Source organism: Dasypus novemcinctus, chromosome 21, assembly GCF_030445035.2.
Source record: "Dasypus novemcinctus isolate mDasNov1 chromosome 21, mDasNov1.1.hap2, whole genome shotgun sequence".
In the NCBI taxonomy this organism is placed as follows: Eukaryota; Metazoa; Chordata; class Mammalia; order Cingulata; family Dasypodidae; genus Dasypus; species Dasypus novemcinctus.
In genome coordinates, this window is record NC_080693.1 from 14,824,005 (window position 1) to 14,844,297 (window position 20,293).

Below are 20,293 nucleotides of genomic sequence, written 5' to 3' on the forward strand. Positions count from 1 at the left end.
CTTGGCTGCAGTGACCGCGTTAAAAAGTCCTCCCAGTGGCTTCACACCCACGGGAGTGAACTAAGTTTAAGAACACCTTTTTCTGGGGTCCATAGGACCAAGCCACCAAGCCTGCAGGAAACTCTTGGCAAACTTCTCCCTCGAGCTTACCTCCCCGTGATTTGAAATGGCTGGAAATGGAAGGGAGTCGGGGCAGGGCCAGCGGGAGCACCTTCTCTGGGCTTGCCTGCCCGGGGAACCAAGGCCCAAGGTGCTTGGAAAAAAAAAGGCAGGATGCTGATGTAGCTCATGCGGTTGAGCACCTGCTTCCCACATACGAGGTCCTGGGTTCTATCCCTGGTACCTCCTAAAAACAAGTGAGAAAACAAACTCCCTTGTAGGTCAGTGGTTGAATTCCAACTTCCCACATACAGGGTTCTGGGATCAATTCCCAGCCCTGGTACCCCCCCCCCCCCAAAAAAGGAGAGAAACCATTAGGAAGTATAAAGATGACAATCCCCTCCTCATCCCTCACGTCCTCCCCTTGCGTTAACATTTTGGTGGGTGCCCTTCTCAACATTTCAGTCATTAGGACCCTGAGCAGAAGCGGATTCTTTTTGTCCTGGTGTGCTCTCAAAGCCAATTCCTGGGGAGTGGAGCTAGCTCAAGTGGTTGGGCGCCTGCTTCCCACACAGGAGGTTCAGTCCAATCCCTGACCCTGGTACCATTAAAAAAATGATTCCTGAGACATGGGGTTTCAAAGAGAGGATTTATTTGTTTGCGCAAACAAAGGACCACAGTGGAGTAATGGCCCAAAACTGCCTCCCGGATCTGCAGAAATTCTAGTATTTTATAACATCGGAGTGCTAATGAGTAATTAGGGTGGGGCTTGACACCAGTTCCTTCATGAATAGGCATGAAGGAGTTGAATACACTGGGACGGGTACCAATCCGGGTGAGCCACAAGATTGCTGTCATTATCCGAGATCAAGGTTCTGGGACAGGAAAGCACAGAGTAGAGAGAGGGCAGCCACACGGCTCTGCACAGGGGTACTGAACAGAGGGGGACGCTACCCTCACAGGGGTCCCCAAGGTGAGCCCAGTGCCAAGCAAGGGCAAGGGCAGTCTAGACCTATCACCTCAATAGCATCAGCCTACGTCTAGCGTCGCCACGAAGGGTGAGACCTGCCTAGAATGACCATCACCACAGCAGGTCTGGGCTAACTCCAACCAGTTCAGCAGTGTCAGTTATTAACCTTCTGCTATTTCATAATATCATGTAAAGGCATCTATGTAATGATTTTGTAATCATAATTATTTGTTCTTAACCCTCGGTGACACTTCTGTATATAATAAGGGCTAAGTAAACCTGTTCTGTAACTTTTTTTTTTTTTAATTTATTTTTATTTATTTCTCTCTCCTTCTCCCCACCCCAGTTGTCAGTTCTCTGTATCCATTTGCTGTGTGTTCTTCTTTTTGTCAGCTTCTGTTGTCATCAGCGGCATGGGAATCTTTCCGTTGCGTCATCTTGCTGCATCAGCTCTCCGTGTGGGCGGCGCCATTCCTGGGCAGGCTGCACTTTCTTTCACGCTGGGCGGCTCTCCTCACGGGGTACACTCCTTGCGCGTGGGGCTCCCCTACGCGGGGGACACCCCTGCGTGGCACGGCACTCCTTGCGCGCATCAGCACTGCGCATGGCCAGCTCCACACGGGTCAAGGAGGCCCGGGGTTTGAACCACGGACCTCCCATGTGGTAGACGGACGCCCTAACCACTGGGCCAAAGTCCGGTTCCCACTTTTTTTTTTTATCCCTCCCCCCTTTTGTGGCTTGCTTGCTGTCTGCTCTCTGTGTCCATTTGCTGTGTGTTCTTCTGCGATTTTTTTGCTCGTCTCCCTTTTTGTTGTATCACCTTTCTGAGTCGGTTCTCCGCAGCAGTTACGGGCCGGCGGGGCTTGCGGGCCAGCGGCTCTCCACAGTGTGCGGGTAAGCCTGCCTTTACAAGGAGGCCCCGGGACACTGACCCAGGGCCTCCCATGTGGTAGGCGGGAGCCCAACTGATTGAGCCACAGCCACTTCCCTGTAACTTGCTTTTATCATTTAAAAATGTATTATCTCTTCCACGTCATTTTTTTTTAGTCTTTGTGTTTTGTTGCTGTGGTTGTCTTTTTGTCTAAGCCACCTCATTTTTGAACTGTGGTATTGCGTGGAGTGATGGAGCATAATTCATTTACCACCCTCTCCTGGTGGGGATTTAGGATCTTTCCAGCTTTCTGCTGCCCTGAGTGCCTTACCCATGGAGCTTCAGGCACTTACGTCCTGTAACGTTTTCAAAGGGACAGAGACATGCTATTTGATGGGAGTAAATGATGTGTGGCTGTGTCCTCTCAAAAGCAGCAGCTGGGAAGCAGCTGTGGCTCAAATGATTGAGCTCCGCCTCCCACATGGGAGGTCCCAGGTTTGGTTTCCGGTGCCTCCTGAAGAAGAGGAGCAAGACAGTGAGCTGATGCGACAGGCTGTGCAGTGAGCTGATGCAACGAGAGACACAAGGAAGAAAACATAATGAGAGACCCAACAAAGCAGGGAACAGAGGTGGCTCAAGCACTTAGGCGCCTCCCTCCCACATGGGAGGTTCCAGGTTCGGTTCCCGAGCACACAGCGAAGGAGCACACAACGAACAGACAGTAAGCTCAGACAACGAGGGTGTGGGGAGGAATAAATAAATAATAAATCTTAAAAAGAAAAAAAAGCAGCAGCGGTTGGACAGCTCGAGCGTGTACCAGAAGGCACTCGCGGGTGAAAGCCTGGAAGGTTTAGTCCACGAGCTGTTGCAGGCAAGCCTGGGACATCAGTCATTTACGGCAGGTTGCAGTGACTTCTCGCTCATCCACACGCTTCAACCGAGTCAAGCCTCTTTCCCGATTCGGAGCCATTTAAGGAAAGACGTTCGGCCATCACCGTCCACACTGACCCCCTAATGCACAGAAACGGCCCCAGCCACCCTGCCTTGGCCCCGGCCGGCTTGCCTGGCTCCCCAGTCCTTGTCCAGGGAGGTGCGTCTCACAAGTCCAGACGGTGTCCCTGGGGACGGACACCGCTCCCAGGTGTACAGCATGGGTGGCTTCTCAGAGGCTAGTGCGCCTCCAACCAGAGGGCCCGGACCTCAGGGCGGGGTCCTGCCAGGAAGGCGTGTGGGCTCCGGGAGGCCCGGGCTAGGGGTGTCCCTGCCCTCCGTCACCTCTGCTGCCCCCACCGCCTGTACTCGGCCTTCAGAGCAGAGCCGGCTGCCCACTGCTTCCTGTACCCCAGGAGTTTTGACCAGAAGCGGGGCGATCATCTCTTGATTTTTTTCCTCCTGGGACTCAGGCAGAGGAGCGGGGCAAGTACTACTGATTCAATAACTTTATCTTAAGGAAACAGGTTTAATAAACCTGAACATTTTCCAGTGGGGGTCTTTCGAGCAGTGCAGAGTAATTTTTTTTTTGCCCCCCCTCCTCCAGATGTCCTCTCATCTCTCTGCTCATTGTTTGCTCGCCGTCTCCAGGAGGCACCAGGAACAGAACCCAGTACCTCCCACATGGGAGGGAGTGCCCTACGGCCTGAGCCGCCTCCGCTCCCACAGGCCATGGCGTCTGCCGGCTGGTGGCATCTGCTCGTTTAGGCATCTACCTCACTGCGGCGGGCGTGGCGTCTCCTCGTTTAGGCGTCTGCCTCACTGCGGCGGGTGTGGCGTCTGCTCGTCTTCTTTAGGAGGCACCGGGACCTGAGCTGGGACCTCCCGATGTGGTAGGCAGGTGTCCAACTGGTTGAGCCACATCTCCTTCCCCAGGGTGATCTTTTATGATACATTTAAAATATATATTTATTGTGATAATATATATATTACATAAAATTTGCCAATTTCCCCATTTTTAAGTGTGTAATTCAGTGGCATTAATGACATTCACAATGTTGTGCCACTGTTGCCTCCATCCTTTACCAAAACTTTTCCATCCCCCCAAACAGAAACTACAAATTAAGCATTAACTTCCCATCCCCCATTCCCCACCCCCAGCCCCAGTAAGCTATAACCTATAACCTACTTTCTCGTCTCTCTGAATTTCCTTCTTCTAGACATTCCATTTAAGTGGAATCATGCAGTAGTTGTTCTTTTGTGACTGGCTTCTTCTATCAGCAGAATGTTTTCAGGATTTATCCACGCCGTGGCACTTACCAGCCTTTCATTCTTTTTCCCGGCTGCGTAGTACTCCACTCTATGGATATACCACATTTTGTTTACCCGTTCTACGGGTAGCTTCCACCTTTTGGCAACTGTCAGTAATGTTGCAATGAACATGTGTGTGCAGATATCCCTTTTGTCCCTGCTTTGAAATCTTCTACGTACATTCCTAGGAGTGGAATTGCTGGGTCATGTGGTAGTTCGAGATTTAACTTCTGAAGAACCTCCAACCTGTGATACACTTAGGAAGCCACTTGGGAAGGAAACTCGGCGTGAGGCCGGGTGAAGACAAGGAGAAGGCTGGTTGAGGAGGTGGGTGGTCTGAGCCTGCCCGGGCTTTCCTACCTGCGGTGGCATTTTTCCCTCCTCCAGTCCAGTTGCGCGTGCTCAGGGACTGGTCTTTAAACCCTGCACCTCTGGGTTACAGAGTAACAGGCGTGTCGGGGTCGGCAGCCCAGCGTGCGGGCAGCGGCTGTCCGCTCACTCATTAACACTTCTGGAAGGGCCCCGGGTGCTGGTTAAACTCCAAACGCCTCACAGACTGCGGGGCAAGGTTTGCGGCTGGAGCAAAGGCTGGAGTCGTGTGGCCTGGCCGGGCACGGGCATTCCATTCACGAAGGAAGGAGGGTCCGCGCAGGGCAGAAGCGGCCACGGCCCCGGTGGACCCCGGATGGAATGGAGCCCTCGCTGTGCGGGCAGGAGACCCCGGGTTCAGCTGTGGACGCGAGTCCAGCTCTGCCCCTGGAGTAGCTGGGTGCCCGGCAGGTGCTGACCTCCCTCGGCTGGCGTTTTCCTTGACGGTAGCGTGCCGCCACCTGCTTCGGCTGGTGCTTCGACGTGGCGTGCTAAAGCTAAGCACAGCCCACGGCCCCTGGTGGATTGCCTGGCCCCACGTTGTCCCGGGGAAACATGGAGAGCTGGCGGGGTGTCACGTTGATGGGCTGGGACTGATTGCACTGGTTTAAAAGAGGAGAGCAGAGGGGAGCGGATGTAGCTTAAGTGGCTGAGCGCCTGCTTCCCACGTACAAGGTCCCAGGTTCAATCCCCAGGACCTCCTAAAACCAAGCAAACAAAAAAACCCAGCTCTCACTGGGGAGTGAGCGTAGCTCAGTGGTGGAGCACCTGCCTCGCCTGTGTGAGGTCCCAGGTTCCATCCCCGGTACCTCCTAAAAGAAGAAAGCAGAAACGCCGACGACAGGCCTGCATTACCTTACGCGGGGTCGCTTCAGCGGCCGGGCCCACCACTGGGGCGAGTAAACCCCCATGCAGGGGTGACCCCGCAGGGCTCTCCCAGGCCCCGCCGGGCCCTGTGGCCACAGGGAGGACGAGGCTGCGTCGGGCAGTGTCCCCAGGCTGGGGCCCGCCCTGTGACTTCTGAGAACCAAGTACAGTTCAAACCCCACGTGAGGTAGCACAGTCCTTTCTTTCTGGAATGTTCTGGTTGCCTTCAGACCCACGAAGCTCACCCTTTATTTTTCCCAAAACCTCACCCCTCGCCCGTCCGTCCTCCAGCTCTCCCCGACCCCCACCCTACCCACCCTACGCCCGCACTCTGGGATTTGCTCGCCGCCCTGGGAGGGGCGAAGGGGACACCCACCTGACTTGGAAGCAGCCGCGTCGAGGGCGGAAGGTGCTGCTGGGCCGCGGGTTTAATGATCAATTCGCCCGCGCCGGGAGCCCTCCCCGCCCCCGCGGGGCCCGCAGTGCCTCCAGTGGAGCTGGAGCCCGCGGGATGGCGGCGGGCAACGCCACCAGCGACCCCCGCGCGCCCGGGCCGCAGCTGAACGTGGCCGACATCGCCGTCGTCACCGTGTACTTCGCCCTAAACGTGGCCGTGGGCATCTGGGTGAGGACACGGCCTGCGGGGGGCTCGGGCGGGGGCCGGCTCTGCGGTGCGCGCGCGCGCGGAAGCCTTGACCGGGGGTCCCGGCTTCTCCACCCACGGAGGCAAAGGGTGGGGGCACGCGACACCCTTGTCCTGAAAGTGCACACGGAGTGGACGCTCCTGCGGCCGGAGGAAGCCCCGCCTGCCGGGCCGGAGCCCCGCTGGGAGATTCCAGCAGCCGGTGGGTGCTGCGGCCCTGAGGGGTCCCCCGGTCTGCAGAGGAAAAGCCTGGGAGCCCCGGGTCCCTGCACGGCGCAAGGGGCTACCTTTCCCAAGGTCACGGCGCTGCCTCGGGAGGCCGCGCAGTGGCCTAGACCCCGCCCGGCCGCCGCCCTCCCTGCTCTGGGCTCTGCGGCTTGGACAGGCTGGACTCAGCCTCCTGCGTCCCCAGCCGTGCCCGTGCAGCTTCCCTGGGCCCCCACCCGCCACGGGCTCCTGCTCTCGGGCCCTGCCTGGACTTCTGCGGCCCCAGCCTGGGCAGGCACCTGATGCAGCTTCCTGCGAGTGGAAGCCAGAAAGGGGGCTGGGGCAGAAGTGGGGGTGACAGTGACGGTGACAGGCAGCCGAGGAGGAGGGGCGGGCGTAGGGCAGGGGTAGAGGGGAGGAAGAGGGGCGACAGCAGGCGAAGTGGGGAGGGGGGAGGGGAGCAGCGGGGGGCAGTGGTGGCAGGAGCAGCAGGGGTGCTGAAATCGTAAGGGCAGGGCAGGGGGCACACGGGTATCAGAGGAGTCGTAGGGGAGGGTGGGGGTAGCAGTAGCAGAAATGCCGGTGGCAGTGGCGGTGTAACCGGATTGTGTCGAGGTGCTTGTCTATGCTGCAGAAATGAATTTCAAGAGCACGTCGGGTGAGTTAGGCCGGTAATTTATTAAGGGAGGGAGGGAAGAGAGATGAGAGAAAATAGCAGATCACGGGTCCCAGGTAGAGAGGAAGGGGCTGGAGAGTGATGAAGCGGGTGATTTACAGAGTGCAGTTCTCCGCGGTCGATTATAAATGCCCAGGGTTTGCTGGCGTGTTGACCCGTGTGGGGGGAGAAGGCGAGAGCAGGGCACAGAAGGCGGGAAGAGGGCAGGACGGGCACCAGGACAGGGCGAAGGCAAGAGAGCAGGGGAGCGTGGCACTTGCTTTGGAAACCAGTAATTACTCCGCCCCTTTGCTAACGGCAGGGGAAGGGTTCGAGCTGTTTTGATTGATTCCCCCACCCACCAATCCCCCAGGAGCGCCCAGTGGAAAGTCCTTCTGGAGGAAATCCTGTTCTGAGTGGCAGAAGCTTGTGGGGGGGGGTCTTCCAGCAGCCTCCTGGGGGTATCCACGTCCACTTGACTCCGACAGGTTCCAGATCCATCTATTGACTCCCTATTTTACTAGCCGGCTTCATCCCCCTCAGAGAGCTTACACCTGTACTTTTGAAGGGGTGCTGCAGGGAGACAGCCGTTCTTCTATGCAGCTCCCTGCTGGGTAGGGCGGTAGGCCCCACCTGACGCGGGGTGAAACCGTCCTGCTGTGCTGTCTTGGTTGGAGGAAGTTGGATCTGGCATCCTGGGCAAAGCTGGATGAAGTCCCCAGACGACTATCAAGTTGTTGATTCTGGAAGAAGTAAACTTGATTAGAATTTTGAGACTATGTGGTCTCACTAAGAGGATACCGGACCACAGAATTAAAAAAAGGCAGGTGCCTGCAAAGGCTGCATTTTCCTCAAGGTGGTGGGAAACAGTGTTTTTCCTTGAGTTATTTTATGCTGTTGGTTAACTCTAGCGAGAAATTGCAATAGGCAGTGGGGTTAGGTATAGATTGCCAATCCCAGTTCCTATGGTAGGGAAGAGGACTGAGAAGAGGCATTGCCCTTTTAGTTATAACACAGAGAGAAATTACAGGAAGTGAAAACAGACCAGATCTCTTAAGGGGTGTGTGGTCCGCCCTCCCCCTAGCAAGAGGCATTTGGGCTAGAGTTAGAGGGAACAGCTGGCTTTGACAGACACTGTTTAGCTTTGTCTCTTGAAGAGGGGTTTCAGGCCGTCCAATGACTGTCACTCGTATGTCCTTCGGGGGCTTCTGGTGAGCTGGGACTTTCTTGGGCAGCTGGTTTCACTCAAGATTAGTGCACCAAGCTGGAAATTCCTTTAATTTTAATAGCTATGGGAGTGAGCAGAACTACAGAGAGTAAAGTTCCTTCCACTGTAGTGAGGCTTGTTTTCTTGCCAAATTTTGATTGGAACTTGGTTTCCAGGTCCTGGGTGAGGAAAGGTTGTCCAAGGTCCATCTCAAAGGGGCTCAGCTGAAGTGGGTCTCAGCCACCTTGTTTGCTGTTTCCCTTCTGCTGGGAAAGGCTTAGCCCTGGTAGGATGGCATGTGGCTCTGCCAGTCTCCCCAGGGTATGAGTGGGACATGTCCTGGAATAAGGGCTCGGAGGGAGGCCTGGGCTAAGCACGTTTATTAACTGCTTAGAAAATGAAGTTTACCAGTACTTTTAGCATGGTCAGTATTTCTCTGCACATGCTCTAGAATAGAAAAGGTATCAGGCACATGTCTAGAATAGGAGAGCTATAGGTACAGTACTTAGTACTAATTAAGGTACTACCCAATGCATACGTTTTTCTTTAAGCTGCAATTAATAGATTTAAGTTCCAGGTTTGCAATACCTTACATGTTCTCTCTCTGTGGGAGCAGGCCACAATGCCAATTGTGTTTAAGTTCTACTCACAGTACTCTGGTGATTGTTGCTCCACTCGGTATGTCCTTCACACAGCCAGCAAGCTGCAGCACAGTTGACCCTAGAGAGAAGAAAGGAAGGTAGGCTCCAGGGTTCCACTGGCCTGCTGCATAGAGCCCTTCGGCACTATGAAACAGCGCCAGTCTGGAGGTGATACCCATTGTACATCTGGCTATATTGAGCCACCGTTGGCTGCCGCAGGAGTTTGAAACTGCAATGTAGTCTCCATCGACTTCAGGAGCACAACCAGAGATACCTTTATTGTTTTAGGGGTCAGTGACCAACCCAGCCAATAACTCAAATGGAGAGGCAACCTGCAGTGTATTGAAGGCCTGCTCTGAATGCACAAGAGAGTCTGACAAGGCTGAAGTCTACCTCTTGATTTTTATACACTTTTAAACACTTCCAATGCAATGTGTAACGTAATTTCAGGTATTGTCCTTCTGCTGTTTTACAATATAAAGACATCTGTAAAGGATCTTAACTTTTAGTTCCAGTTTCTAGCAAGTTTTTACTTCAAGGTGAATTAGGTACCCTTATTAACTAAGCCACAAAAATTTTATTAGTAACAACTTTATGAAGTTTCTCTGCTTTTCTAGCAGTTGAATCAATTCCACTTGTGATTTATACATTAAAATCCCCTTGCGAGACAGTACTGACATTTAAAGACTCATTTTTAGGTTACCTTTCACCATTATCCAATTGTAACAGGTGAACCCCAAATCTGATTTCCTGGGCACAAGCAAACTGACAGAATTAAACACAGATATCAAGGTTGAACACAAAGTTAAACACAGATTAAAACAGAAGAGAGAATTTTATACCCTTAGCATTTCTAGGGACTTTTTGATCTTAATTGATGGCACATGAAGTTTCTTATTTTCCAGGAGAGGTTTAGTAACCGGTCTGGATCTTGATCTCTTTTCACAACATTTATAGGCACAACTGAGTTTAAACTGAGAAGGCTGTTTCTAAAAGGGAGTTATTTGAAGTTTGAGGTGTAATTCCTCATTTCTTTAAGGAGCCACGACATGAGGCTTCTGGCCCTCAGGTCTACCTGTCCTCTTTCCTTACACTGGTTTAACTGGAATTCAGGGTTCCATAGAGTCTGCTCTTGGCCACGTGGATGAGCAGTCGGCAGAACTTCCTGATTCCTGAGAAGGCACTCCTATGGGGAGTTTGCTGGTGGGCTACAGACCATGCCCAATCTATGGAGAATGAAGAAGCCCTTTTAGTCTACTGATCTGGCGTCCCAGAGTCCAAGCCTGGCCGAAACGTTCACCACTCCCCGTACTTTGGAGCTGATGCTCTCTTCTCAGCGTCCTGAGAATTGTCATTTCAGAGCCTGGCCTGCAGGCGTCCCTGTGGGTGGTCCGGGTCCTGGGGGATGCCCGAAAATTCCAGAGATCAGACCAATGCACCTAAGCCGAGTTGGTGAAGGACGTTCTGAGCAGTTTACCCCAAATCACAGCCCCTGAGATAAGTCTCAGGGGATATCTGGCTGCCCTCCGAACGGAAGGGCCCAAGGGACGGGGGCCATTCAGAGTTCACTGCTCTGGTTCTTGGCACCCCTGACATTTCGGGGTCCGAGACTGACCGCACTGCTACCCAAACAGGAGCGCCTGGAATCTCAGGAGACGTTTGGCTGCTCTCGGGTTCCGGCCACTCTGGGAATCACAGAGCCCCTGCCAACAGGGGTTTCCGGGGCCTTTCTGGACTTGGAAGACAGACCAAATAGATACCTTTCAAGCCGAGTACTGTTCCTTCCTGGAGAAGGGGCAGAAAGCTGCTTCCTCCTCTTCCAGACAGCTTAGACACAGCCCTGGTTCTATGAATTTACTGTCTAGGTGTTCCCAGTTAGACCAGCCATCAAAAGGCCATTAGGAGAGTGGAGATCAATTGTTCCAGCTCACAGGCCTGGGGGCCCCAAGGCCATCACTTCCTTCTGGCAAAGGCCTTTTCAGTTTTATGGTCTTTAAGACATTCCAAAGCATTTTAACACAAACCCAGACCGAGAAATTCAGTAGCAAGAAGTAGGAAGATGAAACATGGGTAAAGGTTAGTTATGCCAGGGCGTCCCAGCCTGAGACACCCCTGGGGAAGGGGACTCCCTGGCATCCACTTTGGCCCAGCCCACCGCCGTCCCCCGTCACCCCAGAGTCACCCCAGAGCAGGTCGCTGGGCGTGCTGACGGGAAGGCCGCCCCAGGGGTGTGGGCCTGCGAAGCCGGCTCTCGGGCTCTCCCTTATCGCCATGCACCCCGGAGGGGAGAGGGTGGGAGAAGGTAATGACAGCTGAAGAGGGCCTGAAAGAGCGGCGCCGTGCGCCCCTGCCCTACGCCCGGCCCTCCCGGCTGGGGTCAGATCTCACAAGCCTGGGCACGGGGCATGGACGCAGAGAGCTCCCCTGCCCCGGCCTCGTGCCTGGGATTATGTCCTGGGGGGGCTCCTAGGTGAGCCCGTTCAAACTGGAGAGCCAAGGGAAGGCGTGAAACAGGCTGCAGGTCATTGTTTCACTCACCAGTAACCTCCCTGCTGGCTCCCACCTAGGTAACCAGATTCTGTCGAGGTTCTTGGCTATGCTGCAGAAATGAATTTCAGGAGCACGTCGGGTGAGTTAGGCCGGTAATTTATTAAGGGAGGGAGGGAAGAGAGATGAGAGAAAATAGCAGATCACGGGTCCCAGGTAGAGAGGAAGGGGCTGGAGAGTGATGAAGCGGGTGATTTACAGAGTGCAGTTCTCCGCGGTCGATTATAAATGCCCAGGGTTTGCTGGCGTGTTGACCCGTGTGGGGGGAGAAGGCGAGAGCAGGGCACAGAAGGCGGGAAGAGGGCAGGACGGGCACCGGGACAGGGCGAAGGCAGGAGAGCAGGGGAGCGTGGCACTTGCTTTGGAAACCAGTAATTACTCCGCCCCTTTGCTAACGGCAGGGGAGGGGTTCGAGCTGTTCTGATTGATTCCCCCACCCACCAATCCCCCAGGAGGCGCCCAGTGGAAAGTCCTTCTGGAGGAAATCCTGTTCTGAGTGGCAGAAGCTTGTGGGGGGGGGGGGGTCTTCCAGCAGCCTCCTGGGGGTATCCACGTCCACTGGGCCCTGCCAGGTTCCAGACCCTCCACTGACCCCCTGTCTCCCTGGCTTCAGGAGGAGAAGGGGCTGTTGGGGGGAGGAGTAACTAGGAGTTCTTAGTGAAGACCTACTGGGTGATGAGGGATGAAACCGTAAGCAGCCCAGCTCTGGCCCCACTGCGCTTCCTCGGGGGAACCCCTTACCCTCCCTGGGCCTCAGTTCCCTCGATCACACCAGGGGTCAGCTGTGCCGCCCACCTCTCGGGGGTTCCCAGGAGCAGGCGGGGCGAACCGCAGGGCGCCGTGCCGCGTTCCCGTGGGAGCTGGTGGCGAGGAATTCCGAGGACGGGGCTCTGCGCGGAGCGGAGCAGGCAGGGGGGTTCCGGGTGAGGCGGGGTGGGAGCCGGGCCCGGGGCTCAGCAGGATTTGCAGAGAGGAAGAGGAGGGAGGGAGGCGTCCCCGGCCCGGGGTGGGGCATGCGGGCTGTAGCCGTTTGATATAATTGATGAATTCCAAGAAGAAATACTGGATTATGTTTGTCATCTGGTCCGTACCTGGGCGTAATTAGTTATGATTAGGGCTTCGACTGGGCCACGGAAGTAGGGCGTGGATTCCCCTCCCCTTGGTGGGTGGGGACCCCCAGATAAAAGGCCTGGCAGAGGACAGAGCTGGGGCTTTCGATGCGAGGATTTCTCATGTTAGAGTTTGCTGCTGAAGACCCGGGAAGTCAGCAGGCAGAGGAGAGAGAAACCAGCCCCAGGAAGGGGAACCTTGAACCCAGAGAAAAGCAAGCCCCGGGAACATAGGAGCCCAGGAAGCCTGAGCCCTCGCAGCCGTCGGCAGCCGTCTTGCTCCTAATAGACTTTGGTGAGGGGAGTAACTGGTGCTTATGGCCTGCTGTCTGTAAGCTCCTACCCCAGCTAAATACCCTTTTGTAAAAACTGACCAGGGGAAGTGGACTTGGCCCAGTGGTTAGGGCGTCCGTCTACCACATGGGAGGTCCGCGGTTCAAACCCCAGGCCTCCTTGACCCATGTGGAGCTGGCCCATGCGCAGTGCTGATGTGCGCAAGGAGTGCCCTGCCACACAGGGGTGTCCCCCGCGTAGGGGAGCCCCATGCGCAAGGAGAGCGCCCCATAAGGAGAGCCGCCCAGCGCGAAAGAAAGTGCAGCCTGCCCAGGAATGGCGCCGCACACACGGAGAGCTGACACAACAAGATGATGCAACAGAAAGAAACACAGATTCCCGTGCCGCTGACAACAACAGAAGCGGACAAAGAAGACGCAGCAAATAGACACGGAGAACAGACAACCGAGGTGGGGGGGAGGGGCGAGAAATAAATAAATAAATCTTAAAAAAAGGAAAACCCAACCTGTTTCTGGTACTTTGCACCAGCGCCTCTGGCCAACTAACAGGGGGTTCGGCCGACAGTGTGGAGCTCCATGGGGGCTCTGGGCCATGGGTGCCGGTAGCCCCTCCGCGGCCCAGGAGTCGGGCCCAGGGCCCCCCCAGCACCTGGCGAGCGCTCGGCAGTGGGGCTGTGGGAGCAGGTCGGCGCGGGCGGAGGCAGGCTGGGAAGGTCCGGGTGCTTCCCCGACCGGACGCTCTGCTGGTCTGTCGGGGCTGCTCTGACAACAGACGTGCTGGGAGGGCCGAACGACAAGCGTTTCGGGCTCACAGTTCAGAGACTAGAAACCCAAAATCAAGATGGGGCAAGGCCGGGCTTTCTCCGGCGGTGTCTGTCCTGCGTCACCCGCCATTCTCCCTCCTTCTGGGGCCCCAGTCCTACGGGCTGAGCCCCACCCTGCTTCAGCCGCCCCTTAACTAATAACGGGGTCCTCCCAAGGTCCACAGAGTGAGACCTGAACAAGTCTTTGGGGGGGACGTGACTCCATCCCAACAGGGGCACAGGAGAGCGTAGGGGAGGGCCTGCAAGGAGGCGACCCGGGGAGGGGACTTTGAGCTGAGCCTTTGCACCACTAGACTACCTGTTGACAAGTGACAGAAACCATTTCAAACTTAGGTTGCAGTAAGGGAAGTGTCCCGACAAGCCTGGCAACAGGGGAGACTCAGGCGGAGTTCCATCCAGGGGGCTGCGGCTCCCTTCTCTGTGCTTCTCTTGGCCTCTGCCCGGGCGTTGGCTGCGTCCGAGTCCAGGTCCCCTGGTGGAGGTGAGAGGACTGTGGGTTGAGTTTGTGTCCCCCTCCCCACAAAGAAGATACATCGAAATCCTCACCCCCGGGGCCTGTGAACGTGACCTCATGTGGAAATGGGGTCTTTGTAAACAGAGTCAAGTTAGGAGGAGGTTGTACTGGGTTACGGTTGGTCCTGAATCCTGGTGGTTGAGCCCGGGATCTGGAGGCAGATGCTCTGGGTTCGAATCCTGGCCCCACCATTTAACAGCTTGGGTGACCTTTTGCCTCTGAGAACCTCAGTTTCCTCTTCTGTAGCATGGGGACAACCACAGGGCACCTACCTCACACCCAGCTCTGGTACGGGGGACACTGGGTGCATAGCAACTATACACTCGTAGCCTCCAGCAGGCCCCGCACTCCAGGCTTTTGCGCCCACCTCTGAGCAGAGCGAGAGAGGATGGGTGGAAGTCCTGCCCACCCTCGACGGGCCTCGCGGGTCCGCGCCCGCGCCTAAACCAGGCACGAGAGCCGGGGACAGAGGCGACTGGCCGAGATGTCCCGGTTGTGGGTCAGGACCGCCCACGCCAATTGCTGGGACAGGTGAGACCCCACCAGGAAGGGAGGCCACGGGCAACGTCTTGTGGGTGAGAAGAAAACTTCCAGAGAGGATGGGAGGAAGGGCAACGCAGAGAAGGAAAAGGCCCGGGCTCACACCAGAGCGGCTCTGGGATTGAGCAGTGCACAGCCTACACAGCTGGACACAGCCATCCTGGCTGGGAGCATGAATGACTAGAGAGAACCATCCTGCATTCAGGCTGCAGAGAGAATATGGGGAAGCTGAGGCTGGAGAGCGGCGGGCGGGCCCCATCCAGGCTTTGAGCGGTAAATCTGGCTTAACCATTTTGAAGGAATTTTCTTTCCTGAGTATGGATAGGGCAGGGGGACTGGCAATGAAAGGCAGAAAGAAATAGGTCTGTGTACTGATCGATATTCTATGATGCAGCCTTTTGTGATATCTACATTGTGAAAAAGAAATGCAAAATAGGTACCTAAATATACCTCTTAGTTCCCTCTGATCTTTTTTTCTATTTTAAATATTTGTTTTATTTATCCCTGCCACCCATTGTTTGGGCTGGCTGTCCACTCTCTGTGTCCGTTTGCTGTGTGCTCTCTGTGTCTGCTCGTCCTCTCTTTAGGAGGCACTGGGAACTGAACCTGGGACCTCCCACGTGGGAGAAAGGCGCTCAGTCACCTGAGCCACCTCGGCTTCCTAGTTTGTTGTGTCTCACATTGTCTTTCCTCTTTGTGTCTCTTTTGTTGCATCATCTTGTTGCGTCAGCTCATCACACCTGCCCGCCGCACCAGCTTGTCTTTTCCAGGAGGAACCAGGAGCCAAACCTGGGACCACCCATGTGGGAGGCAGAACCCCGATCGCTTGAGCCGCCTCCGCTTCCCCCCCTCTTATCTTATTCAACTTCTCCTGCCCTGATTGCAGGCTCTCACTGATGTGTACTCAACACTTACCAGGCACCAGTCTCAGCAATTTATACATATTAATTCATTTTTCATTTACCTTTTTTTTAAATCCCCGCCCTTCCCTCCGCCCCGAGATGGCTCCCTCGTCTGTCTGCTTGTCTTCTGTCAGGAGGCACAAGGAACTGAATTGGGGACCTCCCATGTGGGAGGCGAGTGCCTAATCCCTTGAGCCACTTCTGCTCTCTGCCAGTTGCGTTGTCTGCCGGTTGCGTCGTCTGCCAGTTGCAGTGTCTGCCGGTTGTGTCGTCTGCCGGTTGCGTCGTCTGCCAGTTGCAGTGTCTGCCAGTTGCGGTTTCTGCCAGTGGTAGTGTCTGCCAGTTGTCATCTGCCTGTTGTGTTGTCTGCCGGTTGCATTGTCTATCAGTTGTGTCGCCTGCCTGTTGTGTCGTTTGCCAGTTGCACTGTCTGCCTGTTGTGGCGTCTGCTGGTTGCAGTGTCTGCTCATCATCTTTAGGAACAACTGGGAACCGAACTTGGGACCTCTCGTGTGGGAGGCGGGAACCCAGTTGCTTGAGCCACATCTGCTTTCCCCAATACTTTTTTTTTTAGATTTATTTTATTTCTCTCCCCACCTCTCATTGTTTGTACTTGGTGTGTCTGTTCTCCTCTTTGTTTCTTTCAGAGCCTCTCGGACTCCGACGTGGGGGGGGCACCTAATGGCTTAAGCCACCTCCATTCCCGCGATGCCTTTTTAATAATAGCCGAAAGGGAGAGGAGTTTGGACATAGTGTGTAGGTGGGGGGAGGGGCCGTACATTGGGTGGGTCTGCGAGGCCTGGGGGGGGGCAGCGGGGGGAGAGGGCTGGAACCTCAGTGCCCCTCACGCCTGTCGGATCTTCCCAGGTCAACACTCAGGCTTGAGCTTCAGGGGCCACAGCGTCTGCCGGGGCGTGTGGAGGACTAGGGACAAGGAGCAAAGGATCCTCAGCAAAGGGCGGTGGGGCGGTGCCATGGCCGCGCCCCAGCCCCTGCCCCTGCCCCTGCCCCTGCCCCCTGCCCCTGCCCCTGCCCCCTGCCCCTGCCCCTGTCCCCTCCCCCTGCCCCTGCCCCCTCCCCCTGCGCTGCACTCGCCCCCGCCCCTGTTGTACCTGCGCCCACTCCTGCGCGGGCGGAGAGCTCGGCCAGGCTCCTGGCCGGGCAGGGCTTGGGCGCGTGGGGGAGGCCCAGGAGGAGCTGGGCGGGGCGGGGGGCAGGAGACGTGCGGGAAAGGGGGCCAAGGCACCCGGAGCTGCAGTTTGGTTTTTACTGAGGCAAAATTCACGCAGCAGAAAACCCACCTGTTCGAGCATCTCCAAGTGCACAGCTCGGTGGCATGAGCACTTCACGGTGTCGAGGCACCACCACCTCTCCCTGGTTCCAGCACATTTGTGTCGCCCCCAGAGGAAGCCCCAACCCCAGCAGCAGCCATCCCACCCGCCCCCAGCCCCTGGTGACAGCCCCCGCTCTTCGCCTCTGGGGATTTGCCTGTCGCAGACAGAGCGCGCCCAGATGCCGCCCGCTGCCCTCCTCTGGGGTCTGGCGCTTTGCACTCAGCCTCCTGGCCTCGATGTTCCTGCGCGTCGTCGCATGAACCAGAGCCCGCTGCTGCGCGCAGGCGCATCCTGCTCCACGGTCTGCAGGGACCGCGTTTTGCTACGCGCTCGTCTGCTGGACCTGGGGTGGCGCCCACCTCCGGCCGTGCTGGACGATGGGGCTAGGGCAGGGGTGTGCTCCAGTGTTCGCCTCCCCGCTCTCGTGTCTTTGGGGGATACCCCGAGAAGTGGGCTGGCCGGGTCACACGGTGATTCTCGGCTGGACTTGCTGAGCCCCCGCCGGCCGTGCTCCCCGCGGCCGCCCCCTTGACCCCCCGCGCCGTGGCGCCCGGGCGCTCCAGCCTCGCCTCTTCCCTTGCAGTCCTCGTGCAGGGCCAGCAGAAACACGGTGAGCGGCTACTTCCTGGCGAGCCGGGACATGACGTGGTGGCCGGTGAGTGTGCCCCGGCACCCCCACCCCGCCCTGGGGGCCGCGCCTGACCCCGGGGCAGCCGGCACTGGCCTCCCTGAGGCCACTGCACCCAAGCCCACCCAGGGTCGCTGCCCAGGCCGGCAGGAGGGCCCCGAGGGAGGGGAGCGAGGAGGGGGAGATGCCACCCCCGAGGTCCCGTGGGGCCTGGCGGCGGGGCTACCGCCGATGTCTTGTCTTCTCTCGGTCTTCTAGATCGGCGCCTCCCTCTTCGCCAGCAGCGAGGGTTCCGGCCTCTTCATCGGGCTGGCGGGCTCGGGCGCGGCCGGGGGCGTGGCCGTGGCTGGCTTCGAGTGGCACGTGAGCTTCGGGGGAGGGGGGCTGCTCAGGCTGGGGGGAGGGCCCGGGCCAAGGGCTCCAGGCGTGGCATCCTCAGAACGTGCCCCCTCGGTGGCCCGAGGGCCAGTGCCCGGCTCCTGGCTCAGCCGGTCTCCAAGCTGCCGTAGCCCTGGCAAGGCCTCGACGTGGGAATCCCAGAGCCCCACAGAGCACCCCGGGGAGGGAGCGTGGCCTGGCCCTCGCCCCCTCGTGCCCAGGGCCCGGAGGGAAGAAGGCGCTGGGTGGCTGGTCACGGCGCCCCGGGCCTCCGGCCGCTGCCCTGAGCCGGGCGCCGCGGCCGGGGGCTCAGCCCCGCCTCCGTCCTCCGCTCCGCAGGCCACGTACGTGCTGCTGGCGCTGGCCTGGGTGTTTGTGCCCATCTACGTCTCCTCGGAGGTGAGTCTGCCCTGACCTCCAGTTGCCGTCCAGGCCTGGGGTGGGGGGCCACAGGGGCGCAGCCCGGCCTCTGTCCACACGGTCGGGGGCCGTGGGACGGACAGCCGTGGGCTCGCAGCCTCGCGTGGCGAGTTAGCGGGCGTCAGCGCTGGGTCGGTACCAGCCCGGCCCACGCTCCCATCGTCCACACAAGCTGGTCCTCTCAGCCCCGGGCCAGTTCCTGAGGGTGTCACCCCTGGTGGCCCGTCCCCGACCCCCCCACTCCCACCGTCCCCGGGCCCAGGGGCAACCAGCCCTCCGCTCTCTCCCCGTCTGTCTCCACTGCCCAGCGCTGGACGTGGTGCACGTGGAATCTTCCTAAGGGTCCCCACTCCGCCCCCTGCCCCAGCCACAGCGCCTCCAGCCCGCCCCTCGAGCCACCCCTGCCGAAACCCCTCCGGGCCGGAGGCCCTCGGCCCCACGCGCAGCGGGCGATTCAACCCCGGGGCAGGGGCGCGGGCAGGGGGCGGGCAGGGGGCGCTGAGCCTGCCCACGCGCTGCAGATCGTCACCATGCCCGAGTACCTCCAGAAGCGCTTCGGGGGCCAGAGGATCCGCATGTACCTGTCCGTCCTCTCCCTGCTGCTGTCGGTCTTCACCAAGATCTCGGTGAGCCGCCCCCGCCCCCGGCCGAGGGCCTCCCAGCCCCCCCCCCCCGCCCCCGGCGGAGGGCCAACCCCCGCTTCGCGTCCCACCTGGGGAAACCGAGGCCCCGAGAGGGGTGGTGACTCTCCCGGGCGCGCGGCAGGTGTCGGGCCGCGGGCCTCGGGGCTCCGGCTGGGCCCGGGTTCTGGAGGCGGGGGCGCGGGGCGCGGGGCGCGGGGCGGCGGGGCGGGGGCGTTTGCCTCGGGGGCGGCCGCGCCGCGCAGCCCGCCAGGGGGCGCTGGAAGCCGCGTGGCCCCGCCGCCTCCGCCTCCCGCTGCGGCCGCCCGCCCACGCCACCGAGGAAGCGTACCCACCTGGGCTGGGGGTGCCCGTCCAGAGCAGCTTCCGCCGCTGGGTCCCACGGAACATCGGGTGCAGAAGTGTACCCAGAATTTCAGGCGCGAGGGGCTCAGGCTTGTTGATTTTACAGATCGGGAAACTGAGGCCCGGGGAGGGGAAGTCACTGGCCCAAAGGCTCCCAGGGCCCGAGGGGCAAAGCCGGACCCCGCTCTGTCCTCTGTCGCAGCTCACCCCCTTCCAAAAGAGGGCAGAAAGACCTGAGTCTGCACTCCGGCTGAGTGAGCTAGCCCAGGGGCGTGGCCGCTCTGAGCCTCGGTTTCCCCATTCGTGACCGTGGCTTCTGTGAGGGCTCCTGAAGGGGGCAGCCCCCTGGGGCACACGCTGGTGCGGCCTCCCATGCCAGGCCTGGCACTGGAGAGAAAGAGGCAGCGCGGGCACAGGCTCCCTGAGGCGGGGTCGCCGGGACCCCGGAAGGGGGGCCAGGAGCCGCTCCTCCACAGCCTGGGGTGGGGCCCGCCGCCCCCCCACAAACGCATGGGGGAAGCCCTCAGCGACCCCTTTGCAGGCTTCCGGAAGCCCCCCCAGTCTCCACCTTGCATGTGTGTCCAGGGGCCGCCCCGGGAGCCCCAGAGCTGCCCAGCTGGCGAGGTCCTGGGGGGGTGGTTGAGCAAACATGACAGCAGCCGCTTCATAGACACACGCATTTTTTAAATTAGAGATTTTCAAAAAAAATCATGCAGAAAATACAGAGCTCCCCCATACGCCCTATTATTAACTTGCCTTAGCGTGGTACATTTGTTACAGTTCATCCAGGAGTGTTGTTATAATTGTGCTCTTAAATATAGAGCATAGTTTAGGATTCATGGTTTGAATTGTACAGTCCTGTTTGTTTTTTTAAATTTTGTATTCTAGTAACATATATACAACGTAAAATTTCCCTTTTTAACCACATGCGAATTTATCATTCAGTGGTGTTAATTCCGTTCACAACGTTGAGCTGCCATCAGCACCAACACTTTGTCACCACCGGGACCGCAGCTCTGCGTCTGTTGAGCATGCATTCCCTCCCCCC

The 20,293-nt window shown here is 58.1% G+C and overlaps 1 protein-coding gene across 1 annotated transcript in view; it reads left to right on the forward strand.

Annotated features, from left to right (window-relative positions):
• Positions 1-5,892: 5,892 nt before the first annotated feature.
• SLC5A10 (solute carrier family 5 member 10) overlaps positions 5,893-20,293 on the forward strand; it is a 63,187-nt gene continuing 48,786 nt past the window's right edge. Inside the window, exons 1-5 of the mRNA XM_058283366.1 lie at positions 5,893-6,042; positions 17,417-17,488; positions 17,720-17,824; positions 18,179-18,238; positions 18,781-18,885. Of these exons, the coding sequence (XP_058139349.1) occupies positions 5,929-6,042; positions 17,417-17,488; positions 17,720-17,824; positions 18,179-18,238; positions 18,781-18,885 (456 nt within the window). The 5' untranslated portion in view covers positions 5,893-5,928. The remainder of the gene's footprint in view (positions 6,043-17,416; positions 17,489-17,719; positions 17,825-18,178; positions 18,239-18,780; positions 18,886-20,293) is intronic.